General features: G+C 33.7%; 2 protein-coding genes across 2 annotated transcripts; both read left to right on the forward strand.

The window, feature by feature from the left end:
- LOC120270036 (increased DNA methylation 1-like) lies at positions 1-6,427 on the forward strand. The gene is made up of 9 exons (XM_039277040.1): positions 1-121; positions 843-3,268; positions 3,557-3,683; positions 4,172-4,254; positions 4,397-4,638; positions 5,206-5,292; positions 5,487-5,586; positions 5,710-5,908; positions 6,000-6,427. The coding sequence occupies exons 2-9, from the start codon at positions 854-856 to the stop codon at positions 6,149-6,151; spliced, it is 3,405 nt and encodes a 1,134-aa protein (XP_039132974.1). The 5' UTR covers positions 1-121; positions 843-853; the 3' UTR covers positions 6,152-6,427.
- Positions 6,428-8,143: 1,716 nt separating this feature from the next.
- Positions 8,144-11,413, forward strand: LOC120270593 (protein SMAX1-LIKE 3-like). The gene is made up of 3 exons (XM_039277648.1): positions 8,144-9,683; positions 9,887-10,166; positions 10,270-11,413. Exons 1-3 carry the CDS (start codon positions 8,440-8,442, stop codon positions 11,344-11,346), a joined length of 2,601 nt encoding a protein of 866 aa, XP_039133582.1. The 5' UTR covers positions 8,144-8,439; the 3' UTR covers positions 11,347-11,413.
- The last annotated feature ends 10,831 nt before the right edge of the window (positions 11,414-22,244 follow it).

Raw genomic sequence — 22,244 nt, forward strand, 5'->3', positions numbered from 1 at the left:
TTTATATTCGGAAACACGAGATATAAAACCCTAATCGCCTCTCATCTTCCAATCCTTCCACACAATCCAGAGCTTCCTAGTTCCTCTTCTCCGGGAATTCGCCGGCGTGATGCTGTTTCCTGTAAGCCGTGTTCTGTTGTGACCTTATTAGATTCTTAGGTTTTGATTTCTTCACCTTGTTTTTTATCTTGTATTTTTTCCTTTTTTTTTTGGATCTTTGGGAGTAGGGTTTGAGTCGGAGTTTGATGCCGAGGAGGAAAAAGGTGTTTTTAGGATTATATGGTTTTTTTCTCTCCTCTCTTCGTCTCTCTTCACCCTCGCTAGTGAGCCTTCATGTCTATTTTAAATTTTATCAATTCAACATGGTAATGCCGATGATAGGTTTAAATATACTTTGAAAGGTGTTTTTCTTGTGATTCTCTTGGGCTGCACAGTGATTTTGTTTATGGCTATATTTTCTTGCTTGGATTGTTCATCCATTGGTGCAAAGTGCATTTTTTTTTTTGGTAGAATTTGATCTTGGGGTGGTTTTCTCATCAAAGATGGTTCTTGTGCTGCAAAGTTCATATATCTGTTGCCTGATTAATCTTTTGATCGTCAAAGTTTGATCTTTCCCTATAGCAAGAAAGTGATGTACTGGTATTCTTGTATGTAGTTCTATTAAACTGAGTTGAGATTGCAGTGTGGTGTTCTTTTTAGTTAAGGGAAAAGAAAACTTTGTTTCATGGTTGTTTGATCTTTTGAGATGTCTAGGTCTTGATTGTGGATTAGTGAGTTTTGCATTGTTCCATAGTTTTGATTTTTGATTGAATAAGATTGGATTTTTTTATATATTTTTGCAGATTTTGGTGAGATGGAGCCCCTGTGGATGCAGAATGGATCAGAGTCAGGGAATAAAGCAATGAATGGCAAGTTCCTGGTGCTGAACATTGGAACTAATACTGTTGGAGTGGGCAATCATTGCACATTCTCTAAACCATCCGACAATTTCTACCCAAATCCCATAGAGAGATTCAGCAATCAAAGCAATCCAGGCAGTGCACACACTTGTTCTAATTCTACACAGAAAGAGCCTTCTACCTGGCCTTCTTCCAATCGAAACAGGGTGTTGAAGAGGAACAAGGAAGATCATGAATGTATTTCACAGAATAAGAAGAGGAAGATTGGCAGCTCAACATCAAGATCAACTAGAAGAAAGTTGAACTCGGCTACATTTGATAAGAACCCTTCCAGTGCCTCATCTGCAGATGGCAATGGAATGCATGTCTCAGAGTCTGGACCCCCTCCATGGCACCTTGTGAGCCTCTTGCACTTATTTGGTTGGAAGGTAGTGCCTCGACCTGAATTTGATGATCATATCTACATGTCCCCTGGTGGTGTTTCATATTTCTCCTTCTCGAAAGCATATGAGATGTTTCTCCAAGGAACTTCCAAATATAATAAGGATGTGGCATTTGTTACACCTCAGAGCAGCAATAGTAGTTATGTCCCATGGATCTCTATTTTTGACAGCAGATCAGTCTCACAACCTGCTGCTATTACTATTGCTGCTGCTTCTGCTGCTACTGCTGCTCCTCCTGCTGATAGTGATTGTAGAACTAGAGGAATTGATAAGAGTTTTGCTGCCATGGAAATTGTCAAGGCTACTGAACCAAGTTTGATATCTGATGAAGCATCCCAACCCGCATCATTGCAGGGGATTGATGCGAGAGATAGAACTGTTGTTGTGGATGAATGGTTGAGAAACAGATTTTCTGATGTGTTCAATGATAAAAATAGCAATCATGACATGCATGGAGATGGAAGATTGCCTATGGTGGAGAATTTATCTCAAATTGGTTGTCGACAGAGCCCTATTGAAAGCAATTTATATGTATCAGAAGCTTCTGGCAATGATTTATGTTTGAATGTTTATGGAGTCAGCAATGATACAATGAAACAAATGCCTAACACTTCAGTAGTGGAAAACTTAGTATGCAACACATCTGAGGCCCAGGTTGCCGAGAGAACTGCTTGCATGCCAGAATGTGAGTTTATGGATATTATGGTTAAGAATCAAAGCAATGAGCCGAGCAGAGACTGTAAATCACCTGAAGTTAGGAGGTTGAGTCTTCTTGCACAGCTTGATGCAGATTTAATGGCCGAAGCTAGCTTATTAAATTCAACCAAATCTTTGGTCAACCCAATTACCAGAAAAGATGAGGAAAAGCCAAGTGATAGCATGTTGCATGAGAAGATTTGTTCTTCTACAAGCCAAAGATGCAGGACTGGTGAAACAAAACGAATGAATCGTAGAAATATTGGCCTTAATGAAAAAAGGCAGAGTAATGTTGCTCACTCTAGAAGCAGGAGATCTTCACGCATAAATGGGAAACATGTTGATTCAGACAAGGAACTAAATAAAAAGGTAGGAGCTGATGATAACTTATCATATTCTCATATGGCAGTCAATGGAGTGGCAACCAAGGATAAGGAAGAAGCAACTTTTAATTCATCATATGTTGTGACTCAGGAAAACAGACCTCCTGGGTCAGATGGCACACTAATATCAAAGCAAACTAATGCAGAAGGATCTGAAAACCAAAATGTGAAAATTCATGAAAGACGGGAGAGTTATATGTTAAGGAGCACTAAGAAGGTGAAAGCATTAATGTTCACTAGGAGTTCTGCTTCATCTAAAGGCATAGGGGAACAACCTTCTCTTACTGAAAAATGTCATCCATCATCTAAAACTAAAAGGAAGGCAGGGAGAGGTAAAGGAGTAAAGAAGAAAACAAAGAGTCGTGGATGTGGTCTCACGGTTAGGAGAAATGCGAAGAATAATCATCAAGAGGTGAATCAATGTCACCCGAAATTCAGCATATTATCATGGTTGATAGATTCAGGCACTCTGACTGAAAATGAAAAGGTTGTGTACATTAAAGAGAACAGGAGGGTTAATGCTGCAACAGGTTTAATAACTAGAGGTGGCATTTGGTGTCATTGCTGTGAGGAGGTCATACCACCATCAGAATTTGAATTGCATGCTGGTAGCAACCTTCACCAGCCCTGGGATCATATTTTCCGCATGTCTGGGAAATCATTGATGCAATGCCTCACTGTTGCCTGGGAGAAAGAAAAAAAGAGGAGAAAACCAGGCCACCAAACTTTGGGAGCTAGTGATGACGATGATAGCGATGACACGTGTGGTGTTTGTGCTGATGGTGGGCACTTGATATGCTGTGATGCTTGTCCTTCTACTTTTCATCAAGACTGTCTGATGCTCAAGGTAGTAATTGCTAAAACTTTCATTTCATTTATGTTTATTTTTAAATCTTTTCTGGTTGGATTATGTCTAGTAATTACAATTTTCAGTATTATCTGATAGCAAATATATGATTTCCCATTTATTCTTTCCACTTGCATGAACACCAATTGTTTCCTCATTTTGTGAGATGGTGAATTGATATAATCTACAAGACTCGCATGCTTTGCCCAACTGAAATCTCACTGTTGTTTATTTAGGAAATGTACAAGTCCAATTTGATTTACTGAATGAGTCTATATTTTCTTACAGGCACTGCCAGAGGGAAGTTGGTACTGTCCATACTGTAGGTGTCCATTTTGCATGGTGGCTGAGGATGGATCCTACGTAGCAAGCGAGGTTTTAACCTTACATTCATGCAAGCAATGTGGTTGTAAATGTGAGTTTTTAGCAGTGCCTCATGCTTTTACTAGCAGACATTACTGTTCTATTTTTGTCTTTAATATTTTTTTCATTGTCAATTAAAAATAAAATATTTTAATATTTTGATGCAGGATATGCTAGGCAATTACATCTAAAGAATCTAAATGATTACACTAGGAAGAAAAAGACAATCACACATTGAAATAAAGCATTAAGCTACAATACTGAGAATAAATTATAGACCAATTGTAAGAGGGCTCATCTCTTTTTTTTATAAAGACTTGCGAACTTATCAAAACTCCTAAAACATACTATAAATTTAATTAAACATAGAATTTAAAGTAACTTGGCTGAAATTTCAGGCAATGATTCTGAAATAATTAAATTGCTTCTAACATTAATTCATATGTTAAAATTAACTAATCATTTATCATCTTGAATCATTTTTTTATAATATCTTCTAAATCTTTTCAGTATGTAATTTGTATCATTATTACTTCCCAGATCACCAAGAATGTGCTTGGGCAAATGCTATCGGAGAGATGGACTCTGTGCAATCATCCCTCTGTGGAATCAATTGTCAGAAGGTCTGTATGCTCTCTCAGAATATCGTTTGGTAATTTGACTTCCTTTGAAGCATTTTATAGGACAGATTTCTTCCATAGATAGTTTTGTCCTGAGTCTCCTGACCAATTGAACTGCTGGCTGTACTTGTTCCTTGCATGTCAGGTTGCTGCTCAACTATCTGATATTGTTGGTATTACAAATCCTATTGAAGGGGGGTTGTCATGGACTTTATTGAGACGTCTTGATGAAGAAGAGAGAGGCATCTGTAGGCAGATATCTTCTCTTCAAATGGAATGTAATGCAAAGCTTTCCTTAGCTCTCCTTGTGCTTCATGAGTGTTTTGTCCCTCTGGTGGATCAAAGGACTGGTGTGGACAAGATTTCCCAAGCTGTCTACAACTGTGGGTGAGTACTTTAGGCTTTGGGCTCTACCTCCTCCTTTTAATTTTTAATTAGCAGTGTACCTGCTGTACTTTTCCTATGGACATACAATCACTTTTAAATTTAAGAAATAGTCCTATTTATGCATTAAGTGTAACAGAAATGCCAGTGTATTTTTTTGTGGTTGATTTTTCATGCATGCATTATACTGTGAGGTTGAATACAGAAAATGACTCTTGAATTGCAAAGTTATTATGGAAATGATCGTCCTTGGAATAGTACTGATCTATTTATATTTCGAAGTCTGATAACTAAATCCTTCAGCAGTCATTATGAATCGAGGTTAGAGAGGGCTTATTTAGGAGACAATGAAGATGAGCGAGACAGATTATGTTGGTCTTATGCTCTTTAAGAACTCCATGAGTGATGTTTATAACTTCACCTATGGCCTTATCTCTTTCTACTATTATCTTTTAGTCCGTGTGCTGAACTTATTACTCTCTTAATGAACACAATTCACAAAAAGAAAAATGTTTTACAACTCCATCAAAAACTAATAGCCTAGTTCTTGCATTACTGTTCTCTGTGCAGGTCAAACTTTAATCGTCTGAACTATGAAGGATTTTACACCATAATATTGGAGAAGAATGGAGAAATCATTACAGCTGCGACATTAAGGTTTGACTGCATCTTAATGCATGCATATCATTATATTATACCAACTTCCTATTCACTGTAAATGTGGATTATTTGAGTGTCTTACAAATCCAGTTTCTTGTTTATTCACTGTGCAGTTTTAATTATTTTTTGTTTATATAAAACAGTTATAATTTTCTCTTGTTCTGTTTTCATATCATTGTTTGTTTTTATAGGTTTCATGGGACACATTTAGCTGAAATGCCCTTCATTGGAACACAACCTTCATATCAAAGGAAAGGCATGTGTCGGCACCTTCTCAAAGCAATTGAATTGGTACACAAAAAAACTTCTACACTGACTTTTAACAATCTTGAGTCTTATGTTTCAATACAAATTCTCTCTAGACTGGAATAATCCATCTGAAAACTCAAATCTTATTTCTTGAAATGTCTGCAGGTGCTCTATTCATTAAACATCAAGAAGCTGATTATTCCCGCCATTCCTGATTTGCTAGAGACATGGACTAGATCTTTTGGTTTCAGACCTCTAGAGCAATCCGATAAAGATGAAATCAGGAACCTCAGCATGATGGTTTTTGCTGGGACAACTTTACTTCAAAAGTCTATTTGCAACACTGAAGAAACAAATACAAGACGTAAAATTACTGCCTGAATAATTATTTGTTCTCTATTTTCTTGCATTATTATCTATCACACAATTGATTATTGAATTTGCTTCTCTTGCAGGCAATATTTGCAGCAGAGGTGACGGTGTTAATATCAGGGAAGCCTTCGAGGGAGGACGGCACATGAGATCAAACATTATCGATACTCAACTTTCTACCTTTTCTCCAGGTTTATTTGCTATTCTTCATCCTGAAGTTAGAACTTCAGTATAATAAAAATTGCAGCAATATGAGATGCAACAATCCTGCAGGAAAATCAAACCTTTTTTTTCCCACAGAATAATAGTTTATTGATCTGAAAATAGCAGATCAATTATTTAATTGATATGATTTTTGCACAGAAATTAATAGAAGTTGTCTTTGATTGCATTGTACCTAATTCCATCACCTTTTGAATTGACAAGGCCATCATTTCTTATTCCTTTCTACCACATTGAAACTTTTGTTTTTCTGTTTGTCATTTGGGATTTGGGCATGACACAGCTGCTCTTTGATCTGTTTGTTCTCTCTGTGTGTGGCCATCTTACAATGTTATTGCTGCAATCCTTGACTGTGTTTGTTATTCTCTCAAACAAGCACTCCTTTTATGGCATTGAACTGTACTTTTGTCCTCCTAATAATTAGAGAGATCCCTTTTTTAAGTCTGTCTTTTGGAGCTTTTGACTGTGACCAAGACTGGTTTGACAAGAAAAGTGCATTGTTGTGTAGATAATAGAACACACTATCTGCTTTCTCTCCATGTTATTCAATGCCCTTCTAGCTTTGCAAAAGAACACTAGGGAGTGGAATTAATTAGTAAGTTTGTGGTTATTTCTTTTTTATTTTTTTCTTTTATTAAAAATCAAACACTTGCCTCTCTATTTTGGTTGTCTTTTGTAGTTGCTCTTTTACCACCGATCCTGGTAGATATTTTATTTTCTCCTTAGTGTCTCTCTTATACTCTCTGTTTATCTATAGGCGTTATTCTTCTTTATCTTTTATACTCTTGGTCAGTTATTTTGTGGTATGTTGTTGTAATTGTTATTTTGTGTTTATTAAATTATGATTTATTTTTTTTTAAAAAAAAAAATCTAACTCTCTATTATTTTTAATAGTACCATGATTTATCCATTTTAATAAGCCTCATTTTTCCTAACCGCAGTTGGATAAGGTTTGAGTTAAGGATTATTATTATTTTTTATAAGTAAAGTTGAAAAGATTTTGGTCAACTCATCTCATTTTAGAATAAATCCCTTAACTATATTCCATGTTTAATTTGGAATAACGAAAATCTATATGTTGTCACATCTCAAACATCAAAATAAGAATAATTTTTTATTAAACTTTAATAAAATTTCAAGTTGCACATCATTATGCAATAACTAATCTCTCTCTCTCTCTCTCTCATCTTGTATTATTATTCTTATTCCATCTTTATTCACTAAACATATATACATATATATATATGTTTACATACATAAACAGGGCAACATTGAATTGAATAAGAAGAGAAATGAGAGCTTTATTCCTTGTTCTTTGAGTCGAGTGGCAAAGAGGCCCGTACACAGTTCCCGATTCCTTTCCATTTGTCTTTGTGGGCCCATTAAAAGACCCAAAGAGAAAATTTTAAAAAGAGGCCCATTTGCTTGTTACTCATAGTACACCACTTCCAATCTATTTCCCATCCCTTTATTCACATGATCCATATTCTCTCTTTCTCTCTTCCCATCATTTATATTTTCATCTCTTCTCTTTCAAACTCATCAAATATCATTCACAGAATCACAATCATACCATTTTCTTTTCCCCCTTTTTTTTAATTAAATTTTCTTTCTCCATCCATTTTTCCCCCTTTACTCTTCATCTTCTCCTTTTCTTTTTCTTTTTTAATTTCTCATATATATATATATATATATATAAAGAGAGAGAGAGAGAGGATGGAAAGAAAGCTACACATGCATAGCACTTTCCACTAAAAACAACAACTTTGGACCCCAAATTAACCTCCCCAGCAAGAAAAGCATATAACAGTCCATATATGACATATCCAGATATTTTTCACTGTTCCTCAACTCCCAAAAAATTAATTTAAAATATATATACATTTTTAAAAAAAAAAAAAATGCCAAGAAAGCATGATAAAGAAGAAAAAAGAAAACAACAAAAGCAAAACTCAAAAAGCAGATAACTACTTGCATATACATACTTGCCTACTCATTCTTACATTCCCTCTCATCATCCCCTCCCAAACTTAAATCACAACTACAACAACAACAACAACAACAACAACAACTACAAAGACTAGCTAGACATTGACTCATCACCTACATCTCCCCCTCCCCTCAAATCTCCTCTTCATTCTCTCTTTCTCTTGTCTCATATTTTCCCTCTCATAACCTCTCTTCCTTAGATCCTACTACTCTCACCTACTATAACTTCCTCCACTTCATCCTCTTTCTCATCATCATCATCATCATCCTCTTCTTCTTCTTATTCTTCAATAGCACAACAATAACAAGAAGATGAGAGCAGGAGGTTGCACAGTGCAACAAGCCTTAACACCAGAAGCAGCATACATAGTAAAACAAGCAGTGAACTTAGCTCGTCGACGAGGCCATGCTCAAGTAACTCCTCTCCATGTAGCCAACGCCATGCTCTCCTCCACCACCAGCCTTCTCCGTGCTGCTTGTCTTCAATCCAAATCTCATCCTCTTCAGTGTAAGGCTCTTGAGCTTTGCTTTAATGTCGCGCTTAATCGTCTTCCGGCTTCTTCGTCTTCTGGACCGATGCTTGGTCCTCACCATCATCACCAGCCACCTTCCTTGTCTAACGCTCTTGTTGCTGCCTTTAAACGAGCTCAAGCTCACCAACGCCGTGGATCCATTGAGACTCAACAACAACCACTTTTAGCAGTGAAGATAGAGTTAGAGCAGCTGATCATATCCATTTTAGATGATCCTAGTGTTAGCAGAGTCATGAGAGAAGCTGGTTTTTCAAGTACCCAAGTGAAGAGCAATGTTGAGCAAGCTGTTTCTTTAGATGTCTCTTCTTCACCTACATCCTCAAACCCAAACCCTAACCCTAATAAACCAAAAGATATCTCCTCATCTTCTACTACTATTACTGCTACTACTACTACTACTACTTCTTCTTCTTCTCTCTTAACAGCAAGTCCAGTGAGGAGTGAGGATGTTGGGGCTGTTATTCAGAGTTTAGTCAGCAAAAGAAGAACAAGTGTTGTGTTTGTAGGGGAGTGCTTAACCATCACTGAAGGAGTAGTGAGAGGAGTTATGGATAGAGTTGAGAAACAAGATGTGCCTGAGACTTTGAGAAACTTGCAGTTCATAACCCTCCCTCTCTTCTCATTTGCCAACATGTGTAGAGATGAAGTGGAGAAGAAGATGGTTGAGCTTCAATGTGTTGTGAGAGCTTGTTGTGCTGGCAGAGGTGTTGTGCTTTACTTGGGTGACCTTAAGTGGGCAGCTGACTACAGAGAGAAAACTGGAAGAAGTACTACTTCATCATATACTTACTGTCCTGTTGAGCATGTGACCATGGAGATTGGGAGATTGGTTTGTGGTGGGATTAATAATTATATTAATGGAGTTTCAGGAGGTCATGAAGCAAGGTTTTGGCTTATGGGGATTGCTACTTACCAGACTTACATGAAGTGCAGGGCAGGGCAACTGCCATTAGAGACTCTTTGGGGTCTTCAACCTCTCATTGTTCCTGCTGGAAGCTTGGGTTTGAGTCTTAACTATGATAGGTAAATCATTTTTCTCTTATTTATTTATATATTTATTTATCATGCTGATCTTCATAATTCAAATATATATATATATATATATATATATATTATTTTGCTATTAATGCTATGTGGTTGATCCACCTTTTCATATATATATATATATATATAGTTAAAAACTTCAGACTATATATCCTCTTCTTAATTTATTATATTTGTTTCAGTTGTAATTCACAAAACCAGCAGATGAAGAGTAAAAAGAATGGAGATGCAGCTTCTTTCTGGACTTTGGTTGATGATGGAGCTGGAGATCAGCTCAATTGCTGCACTGATTATTCTGTGAAGTTTGAGAGTACTGATTCGCAAAGCCGAAGCCGAAGCCGAAGCCAAAGCCGAGCAGATATATCAAGCACAAGCCTGCCTTCTTGGCTCCAACAATACAAAGAAGAAAGCAAGAGATCAGAAACCACCACCACCACCACCACCACCACCACTAATGATCAGGTAATTAATTAACTAATATATGATACTATATATATATTATAGACATTAATTAATAATTAAGTATAGCTCTCTTTTAATTAATCTCATTTATTTTCTCTTCTAGGATTGTAATAATGTTCAAGTGTTCAAGTGGATTAACTCTACTTCTTCATCCCACAAACTACACCGGCAACATCCTTCTGAGATGACAATACATTTCGCTTCAGCTTCACTGTCTTCATCATCAATCTCTTCTCATGGTCACCATTACAGCTTGCAAAAGACTAATCCTCATCACCAAATCTGGTCATCAGAAACCATGAATGAATGCTTAGAGTTGAACTCCACCTCCTTCCCCCATGTCTCAATAACCATACCCAATAATCCTAACTCAGCTTCTTCCAGTGACACCATGGAAATGGATCAGCTCTCTGGCAAGTTCAAGGAACTCAATGCAGGGAACCTCAAGACACTATGCAATGCATTGGAGAGGAAAGTCTCATGGCAAAAAGGTATCATCCCTGATATAGCTAGCACCATCCTCCAATGCCGTTCCGGCATGATGAGAAGAGATAGATCAAGAATGCACAAGGAGGAGACTTGGTTGTTCTTCCAAGGTGGTGATGAAGAAGGAAAAATTAGAATAGCTAGAGAGCTTGCCAGCCTAGTCTTTGATTCATCTACAAATTTAGTAACCATATCACTCAGTAACTTCTCGTCGACGAGGTCTGGCTCAAGTGATGATCTCCGTAACAAGAGATCAAGATCTCAAGAAAGTCATAGCTATTTAGAGAAGTTCTTCGACTCGGTTCGTTACAACCCGCATCGTGTCTTCTTGTTGGAGGATATAGAGCAAGTTGATTATAACTCACAGATGGGTATCAAGACTGTCATTGAGACAGGAAAAGTGCAAAGTTCTTGTGGTGATGATGTTTGTGTTAGTGATGCAATTGTTATATTAAGTTGTGTTAGTTTTGATTCAAGATCAAGAGCTTGCTCTCCTCCAGTGAGGCATAAGTCAGATAGTGAAGAAGAGAAAGATGATGATTGTGAGAAGGATGTTGTTGGTTCAAGTATTTGTTTGGATTTGAATCTTTGTGCCGGAGACGAAGAAGACGGTGGAGATAGTTTTCTTGATGATGTTGGTCTTCTTGAATCAGTGGATAGATCTTGCTTCTTTCAGTTGCCAGAGGACTTGTGATGTATTATGATCTCTTTGTTTGTTTTTTATTATAATGTTCTTGATCTGTGGTGGTGAATCTTTGTGTAATTTTATATATATATTGTGAAGTTTGAGATGGAGAAAGAAGAAGTTTGGTGGGATTAAAGTTAGAATGGATATCAGTAGGTAGAAGAAGAGCAAGAACACCTGTATATTATCAGTATCTTTGTGCAAGTGATTAATGGAAGTTTTTTTTTTTTTTTTATTAAAGTGGTTAAACCACAAATTTATTAGAAAAACAAAACAACAAACAACTAGAAGAAAAACACATAAGAAAACAGTAGAAAAAAAAACAGAAAGAAAACAACAAACCACAAATTTTTTTTTAAAAGGAACTTCTTTTTATTGCTATATTTTGCTTATGTTAAAATAAAACTTTGTTTGTGGGAACTTATAATTGAAACCAATAGAACATAAAGTCTATATAGTAGTAAAGCACATGCTCATATAATAACTTAGATAATATCATGGCGACTAATGCTGTTTTACTTTGCCCAACAATGAGCATCCATTTGCTATTGATTGGTGTTATAAGGTGCGCAATTGGCCCTACATGATTGGCTGGAGAGAAAGATGTGCATATATAATAAAAATAAATAAATAAATAATAATAATAATAATAATAATAATAATAATAATAATAAAGAGAAAGATGATGAAGGATGCATGCATATATGTACTTGCCTTGTATCTCTATCATATTTTCATCAAAGTTACATGTGTTATGGGATTGACAAACTTCATGATAGCTTAAAAATAATATATATATATATATATATATATATATATATATATATATATATATATATATATATACCTTCTATATGTTTTCTGTGGTGATCAAAATGCTAGTTGAATTCTATTGTGTGTGAGCAATGATTCAAATTGGAGACAAGTCTTTTAGTGTTTGATTGGAGAATGAGAGAGTTGTTTCCAAAATGAAAGGCACTGCAATCATCTCACTATTTTTTTATACCAGAAAAGAAATGAAGAAGATGCATTATTTACAAGGTGTATATATATATATTTGTATATATATATATATATATATATATTGTGTGTGTGTGTGTGTTTGAGAGAGAGAGAGAGAGAGAGATTCATAACTTAAGGGTAGTGCAAAGGAGGATTCACTTTAAGAAGGCAAAGGCACAATCTTCCTTAAGAAATATCAAAAGGGCATGCACTACTTTTCATGCTTGGTGATGAGATTTGAAAAAGAATCACTTTTTCCTGCTTTTGATTTCACAACCAAACATTCTCTCATCTTTGGAAAACAGTGGGAGTAAAAAGACTTAATACAAAATAAAGAAGAGCATCCTGTCTTAAAGTTGCTGCTTTAGAATCCTAGAAAGATAATCTTCTCTACTCTTTGATACTTGAAATCAAAACCTATGTGTAAGTAGGGAATTTGTCTGTGTGTGGCTTTGGAGAAAAAGATCAAATCCTTATAATTTATTTTAAATTTTATTTTTCTATATATATATATATATATATATATATATATTAATTATGTGTCAAGTGTTCAAGCACTAACAAGTTATAATTTGAAGCAAATTGCTCATCAACTCTCACTCTCATGCTTATCCTTTCTTTTGAACTCTCTCAACATTAATTTATTCTCCTCCACCTTTTGGCAACCCTCTTTAGTTTCATCCCTTTTCTCCAGTCTCAAAAGGAAGAAGCCTCTCATTACTTTCCTCTGCTCTCTCTCTTTCTCTCTCTCTCTCTCCCTCTCTCTTAATTTGTACATTAATTTCTTTGCTTTTTTCATAGTGAAGCTGCATCTCTCTTTCCCTTCCATCTTCTTTATTTTACATCAAGCATGTCACAGAAAAGTATCTTTATTCATATATATATACATACACACACACACACTGTATATATATGTTCAATTGTAGTAAATTACATCTTTAAAAATAATAGAAATTTATTTATGAACTAATTTCCTAGAACACTAATAGAATATTAAGGTGATATATTTATAGAGAGATATAGATAGAGATAATGCATGTTTATTTTCCCAAGTAGTGTATAGGCAACATGGATGCATGCCGATGATATTTGTTTGATCATTTGTTAATACACAAGAAAACAACAAAGTTCTCCTCGTATTCTGGCCCTTTGGGAATGCAGAGACGCGTGATCCTTTGCATGTGCATGCAACTCAACGTACGTACATTGTCACTTTAATATATAATATTTCTATATATATATAATAAAAAAATTTAAAACAACAACAACAACATTATAAGCACTAATTATTAGTGTACTCAATCTAGTGAAAGATGGCCATAAAAAGCACTGAAAGAGTGGGAGCAAGAATGAAAGTAGCCAAAAGTAATTGTTGTTTAATGGTGTGGAAGGGTGAGAGAATTTTTGGGAAACTAACATATATTCTCCAAACTCTAATAAAGACATGGTTTAACATTGGTTAATGGTTTTGGAAGGAGATTAAGGGATTATGGGGATGGGTCTTAAGGTGAATGGTATGGTAAGAAAAGTTAAAGAAGAGATGAAAAAGGTTTGTGGAAAGTGAGTGTTAGCTTTTCTTATCCCTTAATTATTCTCTCTTCTTTCCTCTCTTTTTATACCACATTCTTTTGACTGATTCCTTTTCCAATTCCTTGCTTGCCGGCATTTCACACACACTTTGCTTTCCTATTTTTAATTTAAATTACCATGCATTTGCCCTTTTATATATATATATATATATAGATAAATCACAAATTTAACTAAATAACAGGTAAATACATAAATAGAGCTACACCCAAATGCCCTGACCACCGTGTGTGATTGTAGGCCTAGAAATTAACAAATAAAAGAATAAATGTGTTGCAAAATACAAAATTGATCTAATGGCTTTCAAAAAATTATTTTCTAAGGTGATCTCTCGGAGACAATACCAAAAGAGCATCTAGCCTATTTTTTTCGGTCCACCTAAAATTGTTCTCTCATGGTTGTCGTGTTTCTGTTGAAGTCAAAGGACATGATATATAGATAGAAATAATGTGTTTTGTATTTCTTAAATAAAACATGTTTATTAAAATAAGATATTAAATCATATAGAAGACTTACATAATTAAATAAAATGAAGATAGTGTTTTTACATTTAATAATATAGTTTTATCCTAAACCCTAACAAAGTGATGATAATATTGATAATAAAAAAGGAAATACAAAGTTTATGATATTTATAGAAAAGCATTGAAGCACCTAAGGTTAACAATCACTTAAAAATAAACAAAGAGTTAAGATGTCACTTCTAGCTCTAGACAAGCCACTGTGAGTATAGATTATTAATTCAATATCTTTTGAGATGATAATAATAATGCATGCCCTCCTTTACATATCATAAAGATTAAAGATATAAAATTAAATCTATGCCACTAATGCCCAAGCTTCCACTTTTTAAGTTGGTGGTGAGCCGAAAGGCAAACCCTAATAGCAATGAATCCACTTCACAAGCTTTGCTTTTGAGCTTGCAAAACTTACATACTTTAATTGGCACAAGAAAAAGTTTATCAACCTTAATGGAAATACTCAAACAAATAAAGCCGCCCTCTTTTCCACTTAAAATTGAAAGATAAGTCTCACTATAGCTATCATGATTAGTTTCCACTTACAACATTGTACTAACAAAATTGTTATTACAAAAGAGCTAGCACTATACTTGATCTTATTAAGGCTTTACATATAACACATGATGGCAAAAAATTAATTAAAGATTAAAGACTAATTAGAGACCAAAACCAAAAAAACATCAGTCCTTGGATAATGAGATGGAAGTCATGCCAATATATATATATATATATATATTTGAAGAGAAAAGTAAAGAATAGAATTAAGTACTAGCTAGCAATGCAAGGTGTGAAACTCATTCCAAAAGTTTCTCATATATATATATATATAATTGGACTTATTTATTTTCAATATATTGGTCATGTGAAGTGGCAAGTTGCTCATATATTCATCTTAATCCAATTAGAAAGAATATATTTGTAGTCCTTTGAAGATGGCTAAGGAATAGTGTGCACTATGTTATATACCTTTCATTTACAAAGATTTTATATATGGGCATATAATTAATTAAGAAGCCTGAAATTACTTTCAAATGGTCCCATATGAGTACTAGACTAGTTGGAATTTCAAGCCAAGATATGATTCTTGATATCATTAGGTCCAAGATCATTTCATGATATTCCTCTCATTAAAAAGCTGCAAACTTGTTGTCCATATATATAGCCCATGGGTTTCATGCATACTATTTAGCCAACTAAATAAAAAATGGATTCTCATTCTCCTAGATTTATGTCAAGAGTGATTAGAATAATATTAAAATTGAAAACCATTAACCAAAAAAAAACAAAGAAAAAAAAATTAAGAAAAAAAAAAGGAGAAATGTATGTGATTCCTCCATTAATGTCATTATAAAAGATGCCTTAAATCTTTGAGGCAGATCTTTTCATTTATTTATTACTTTAATGTTTATGGATGACTTCTAGGCCGCCAACTTTGTTCAATTATTTGTGGGTAAAGACATGCAGCATGCCTCCCAATTCTAGCAAAATTCTCTCATAAATGGTTTCTAGGTTTGGACATGCTTCTTTGCCACACATAAGGAAAGCTTTTCCAATGTTTATTGAGGAATATGAGGGACCCTCTTAATTATATTGGAAAAAGAAAGATTCATGTACCCTTAGATCACATTTATCTTTTCATTTTTTTAATATCCATTAATTTTAGACTGCATAAGAGAAAGGCTAGCTCCCCAGTCCCCACTGTGTCCTTGAAATATATATATATATATATATATATATATTTAAGTAGTCTTGAAACATTATTGAAGTGGAGGTGGAGCCCTCAAGCGATAAGAAAGACAAGTCCTCGAGCTTTGCTATGAGATAAAGAGAAACGTCATAAAGTTATGGTTGTCTTTAAAAGAAGCAAAGAAAAGCATGCAACTGTAGACAGTTGCTTGTATTGTTTTTGTATTCCATCACAGACATACTCATTAGACCAACATCCTCTCTCTCTCTCTCTCTCTCTCTCTCTCTCTCTCTATATATATATATATATATTTATTCAAGTTAAAGAAGAGAATAGAAGGTCTTTTCTTTTCTAAGGTTGAAGGGCCTTTGAATTTGGCCTTTCTCTCTTTACACTTTGCTGCCATCTGTTCTGAAGGGCCACAAGACAAAAACTCTTTCATCCCTAAGAGTAAAATTATACACCTCATTAGATAAATTAGGTTTTGAGCTGAAGTATGTATATATTATATATACATACACATGCACGTGCATGCATGCAAGCATGCACACGTACACTACGCTAAGGCTACGTGTAAATAAATAAGTGAAGAGAGTTTTATAAACTGGAGGTTAATTTTGATCATCATTCAGGGTGTAACATGATAATTAAGCCCATCATCTTTAGTTTGATCAAACGCCTAATACAAGAAAGAAAAGAGAGAGCTAATTATTAATTGGCAACTGCAAAAAGATACAACAAGCATGGAGACAAAGTTTCCACTCTCCTTGATCTTTTGCAGACTTTAAGAAAGGAATGGTCACAGTCCATTTTCTTTTCCTTTTCCTCTTCCTTGCATGGAAGTAAGGGACTGTTATCCCATCCATAAGCACTACTATCCATCCCACTCATTGCTATCTACTATGAAATATATATATATATATATATATATATATATATTAGTAATGCAGAAATGCATGTACGAAAGTGGGATGCCATCATTGGAAAGTGATGAATGAGGGATCCAAGGAGATGAGCAATCTTTGTGTGTGATGTTTCAGATCAAGGGAGAAGGCCTGTTGCATATATAGGGCTCCATTAGTCATGTGCATCATTAATTACCTTTTTTTTTTTAAACATCTTTTATATAAACCAAGTTGAATGGTATGCTAGGTATAGAAGAGGAGAGGCTGTTCAAAAAGGAGAGTGCATGCAAGGAGAGCCACATAGAATTCAAAGGAGAGAATGAGAATAATAAGAGATAAGATGATGATGCTTCCTGATCAGAGGATTGTGCTTTTGGTGTTTGTTGGGTTGTTGTCTCAAAGGATTTCATGGAGGTCACTGAGCTTTTTCTTATCATGCAGGCATGATTGACTGGGTGCAATCACCCTGCACACAAATATATATATATATATATATATATATATATATATATATATATATATATATATATATAACCTATTAATTATATATCTATCTCGCTGTCTCATTGTGGCAAACCATGCATGGGGGACCAAGAACTATATATGTATTAAGGCTAGCTAATTTATAGTTTTAGGGTTAATGTTAATAATCAACATGCATTTGATCTTAAGCCAGTAATGCATGTCTTCTCTCTTATGGATCCAATCCTAATTAAGAGGGGATCCATCCTGATTAAGAGTCTCTTAGTCCAATGCAAGACTCTCTAACTGATAATAATAATAATAATAATAATAATAATAATCTGATGATCAAGCTATAATTATTTTAATTAAGGTGCGCAAACCACATTTATTAACAACCTTGAAATAAGGTATTTGTTATATTACAAAACACTCCCTTTAATAGTTTAATTATATAGCTAGCTAGCTAGCCTATATGTTTCTTTTGCTCTAACTTTAGACCATTGAATAAAATCATATATATAGAGAGATAGAGAGATAGAGAGAGATAGTACTAACATATAATGATTTCATAATTGACTCATCACCAAATGTCTTGACTTGTAGAAAAATTCAGTGAAGAAGTCTTGTTAATAATTTTGAAGATAAATATCAAGTCTTCTCCGAAATTACAGCTTGTGATGCAACAAGTCCAATGATTAAAGAGAAGTACATACAACACCATTGAGAGAAGCTAGCACTCCATGTGCATTATTATCAACTTAATCATGAAAATATCAATCTTTGTCATGTTTAATCACCAAAATTAAGATACAAAGCTTTCCTCTTAATTCTGTCTTACAACTAATTTTTGCAACAAAACATTCATGGTCATTAATCACCATTGATCATGTCCATTAATGTTAGATTATTAGTTTTTTTTTTTTTGGTAAAAGTGGATTAACCAAAACTTTATTCAAATAGAAGAACTTATTCAAATAATAGAAGGAATAAGTACAAGCAAGAAACATAAACTAAAATTCGGGAAAAAAAATGTGTTAGATTATTAGTAATTCTTGAGCTTATATGTTTATTTTGTTGAGAATAATTAAGATTCAGCAAAACTTTGTGCCCCCTTAAAAAACAGATGGTTCTGATCCATTGTAAGCAAGTGGTTTGATTGAAGTGCACTAGTGCATGTACCTACCAACTTAAATTATTCTTTGAATGTTTCAGTGATTAGAGAATTTGGCCAATTGAACCGAATCTATCAGTGTCTAATTATCTTGCTCATATTGTCAGTCTGTCATGAATCATGCATGATCATCATGCAAAAGGACTTCGATCGTGTGCTACAGCATTAAAGTTTTTCTTTTCATATGAATTAATAATTAATTAACAAATAAAACTAGATAGGGTAGTTAAAAGCACAAAACGACAGTCAACCATTGGATAGTCCAATGGTATTACACCAAAATATAAAGGGGGAGGTTATGGGTTCAAATCCCTCCCCCGGCAGTTCTCTGTACTGTTCATACATTGTTCATCCAGAATTCTTATATTATTCTTATACTGTACATACATTGTACATCCAGACTTCAGTACTGTTCAGAACTATTTACATTCATAAAAAAAAAAACACTTGTCGCCTATTATTAAAAAAAATCACAAAGCAAGACATAAACCTTAATCAGAGTATCTAAGTAATAAGTGCCCAAAGATACAAATAAAAGAACCGAAATATCTAAAAGTATGTGTATATATATATATATATATATAGTAAATCAACTTCTTAAATTATAAGAATAGATATCATAAATACTCCATTTTACACACACATATATATCCTTGGGTAAATTAATGTTGTATTATTGCACTAAATCATTTAAACTACTTTTTTGAGAGGGAAAAAAATTATGCTCTCACTGAGATAGCAATAATTGATTTTAGAACTATAATTGTATGGATAAATTTATTTTCTTAAATAATTATAACAAAAATAATGTAAAACAAAAATAATAAAAGATGCTCCATTTATTTTTATTAATTATCGATTGATTATGAGCATTTGATTTCAATATATGCCTTCTTAAAATTGCTATTTTGTGTATTTTTGATGATAGCTGACAGATTATCTCATCTAACAGTTATTTCTTATGCAATTTTTTTTTTTTGCTGAAAGTCAATAAACCACTAATTTATTGAACAGAGCATCACATGGACACAAAGAAAATTTTATAGATTTATCCTTGATTATTGTGTTTCACTATTGTTTATTAATGTTTAACACACTTTATAACTTTGTATAAGATGACAACATCCGCAAATCCAACGACACAGTTGGGCATCCTTACATGTTGTGCCCTCGCGCACGTGTGTCATCTTTCCAATTCAAACTTTATAATTCTATAACCTACACATAAATATATGCATAATTTTAAAATTTATAAGTGAGCATCTACTTTAATTCACAAAATTCACCAAATCAACTGGGCTTCAGCCCACATTAAACCCCTGTAAAAAGCCCAGAGGCCTCAGGCCCATTATCATAAATGAAAATCAAAATTCTAAAAAAGTCATGTATTATATTTAAATTCTAAAAATTTAAATATATACATATTGACAAATTTACCCCTCCTATCACCCCTAAATTACACCCCCAAAAAGTTCCAATTTTTAAAATCACTGTAAAGAGATTCACAGAATCACATCTCTCTCTCTCTCTCTCGATCGATCGATCGATCTCCGGCCGCCATGAGAAGCGTCTCCAAGCTCGGAATCCCTTTGCTGGTAGTGTTTCCGTTCATCGGGATTCTCGTCTGCGTCGTCTTCGTCCGCCGGAGAGCACTGTTCGCGCATCTCCTACGTTTGAAGAGGAAATCCAGAGTGGAACCGGCGATCGCCATGGAGGAGATCGAATCGGAGAAGACACCGGTGGAGAATCTGAATGGCGGTAATCTATCGTTCTGGCTGGTGATGTCTGGGCCGTCGAGAGCTTTGTACACGATCAAGGAGGACGAGAGAGAGGGTCATGATGTGGAGCTCGAGATCGTCATCGATGGCGAAGATGAGGATGATGATGACGTGATGGGTTTTTCCACGCCGTGTGCCTCGCCGGAGTTCTACACCCCGGCGGCGTCTCCTGCTCGCTGAGCTTTTCTTTTTTCTTTTTCTTTTTAATTATTAAATAGTTTGCGTGTGTATTTATTTACTGCGAGAGATTTTCTCAGTTTTAGTTTAATAGTTTCTAAATTATTTATATTTATATTTTTATTTTTTTTTCAATTTTTTATTTTAATTTTGATAGTGAAAGTACGAGGGAACGGCGCGCAATGAATGGACGAATGAATGACGGGTTGGTTTGAGGCTTTAATTTGTTAAATATATATTTTTATATTTATATATATATATATATTAAAAAAAAGGTTAATTTTAAAATTACTCTATTAGAAAAATAATTTATTAGGAATATTTATTAATAATAATAATTTATACATTTGTTATTAAGTAGGCTTATAAAATAATTAAATTTTACTTGAGAAAAATTATTGGTGAGATTACTCTAACATTCCTTTCCCCTCAACATTTCAAATTATTTACTAAAAATGATTAATTAATATGTTTAAAGCATAGCCAATAAATTAAAAATTAAATTATAATCAGTGTTGTATGTTTTTGTGATTATGGTTTTTATCTAAATAAATGTGCTTTAATTTTTATAAAAAAAATTAATTAATTGATTCCCTAACCAAATTTATTTTTTTAATTATGGGATTTTCTATGTAAATAAATTATATAAGATAAAAAAAAAATAATCCAAAAATCCAAAATTTATAAAACAATAAAAACACCAACCTTCCAGTGTTGGTTCATGTATACGGTACACCAACCATGTCATTAAATGCATTTAAAGTGATGTCATTCAGTTGACGGTGAGGTATATCTTCATTTGAATTTATTACGCCTCATTTCCCACCCAAGTGAAGATTTAGGAGGAAAATGGTTATTTTTTTTATATAAAATTAGATAATATTTTTTTTATTAACTCTATTTTAGTTTTAACAAAAAAATTTATAATTCTCAATTAATTTCATGGTTTACAATGTGAGAAACTAATATTGTGTGTCAGAGAAGTAGTGGAATAATAATTGATTGCATCTTTTAAAAAAATATATATAATTTTGTCTAATATTCCTAGAATTTATGTTATTAAACTTATATTATCTAATATTCCAGCAACAATTACTCACATAAATATTTTAGAAGATCAAGCACTTCCTTAATTTTATAAGCGCAAGAGGATTAGACTTCACCGGCAATATAGAGCACAATCTAAACCAGGAGTAGTCTACTCCACCTCTTGGCTTAGAAAGGTATTTGCTATCAGTCGTTAGTCATCGCCGACCTAGTCTTTCCTTATGTCTACTGAAAGACTGTTGTTGTTTTTTTTTGTCTTTTTTTTAGTTTGTACTGTCTTTTTTTTGTTCTTCTTTTTTTAATAAAATAGTGGTTTATTTATTTTTATTAAAAAATATATATATATATATATATATATAATTATAATATTAATAAAAAAACACTTACGTGAGAAAAGAATTAGTATAATTCATTTTAATGAAATTTTGTAAAATTAAAATGTATTAATGGAAATTTTTAAAAAAAATTGGTAAGGTAAGGGGTCATTGAATATATATATATATATAGACGATATTTTTGGAATATATACAGACGATATTTTTGGAAGTAACTAGGAAGAAAAATTCA

This window comes from Dioscorea cayenensis, chromosome 10 (assembly GCF_009730915.1).
Source record: "Dioscorea cayenensis subsp. rotundata cultivar TDr96_F1 chromosome 10, TDr96_F1_v2_PseudoChromosome.rev07_lg8_w22 25.fasta, whole genome shotgun sequence".
Taxonomy (NCBI): domain Eukaryota; kingdom Viridiplantae; phylum Streptophyta; class Magnoliopsida; order Dioscoreales; family Dioscoreaceae; genus Dioscorea; species Dioscorea cayenensis.

Bases quoted from the DNA above. Each gene is read 5' to 3' on its own strand.
- LOC120270036 (XM_039277040.1), top strand. From the start codon at position 854: ATGGAGCCCCTGTGGATGCAGAATGGATCAGAGTCAGGGAATAAAGCA. The intron at 4,255-4,396 runs GTCTGTATGCTC...CTTGCATGTCAG, and splicing joins GTGGAATCAATTGTCAGAAG to GTTGCTGCTCAACTATCTGA. The intron at 5,587-5,709 runs GTACACAAAAAA...AAATGTCTGCAG, and splicing joins TTCTCAAAGCAATTGAATTG to GTGCTCTATTCATTAAACAT.
- LOC120270593 (XM_039277648.1), top strand. From the start codon at position 8,440: ATGAGAGCAGGAGGTTGCACAGTGCAACAAGCCTTAACACCAGAAGCA. The intron at 9,684-9,886 runs GTAAATCATTTT...TATTTGTTTCAG, and splicing joins TTGAGTCTTAACTATGATAG to TTGTAATTCACAAAACCAGC. The intron at 10,167-10,269 runs GTAATTAATTAA...TTTCTCTTCTAG, and splicing joins CCACCACCACTAATGATCAG to GATTGTAATAATGTTCAAGT.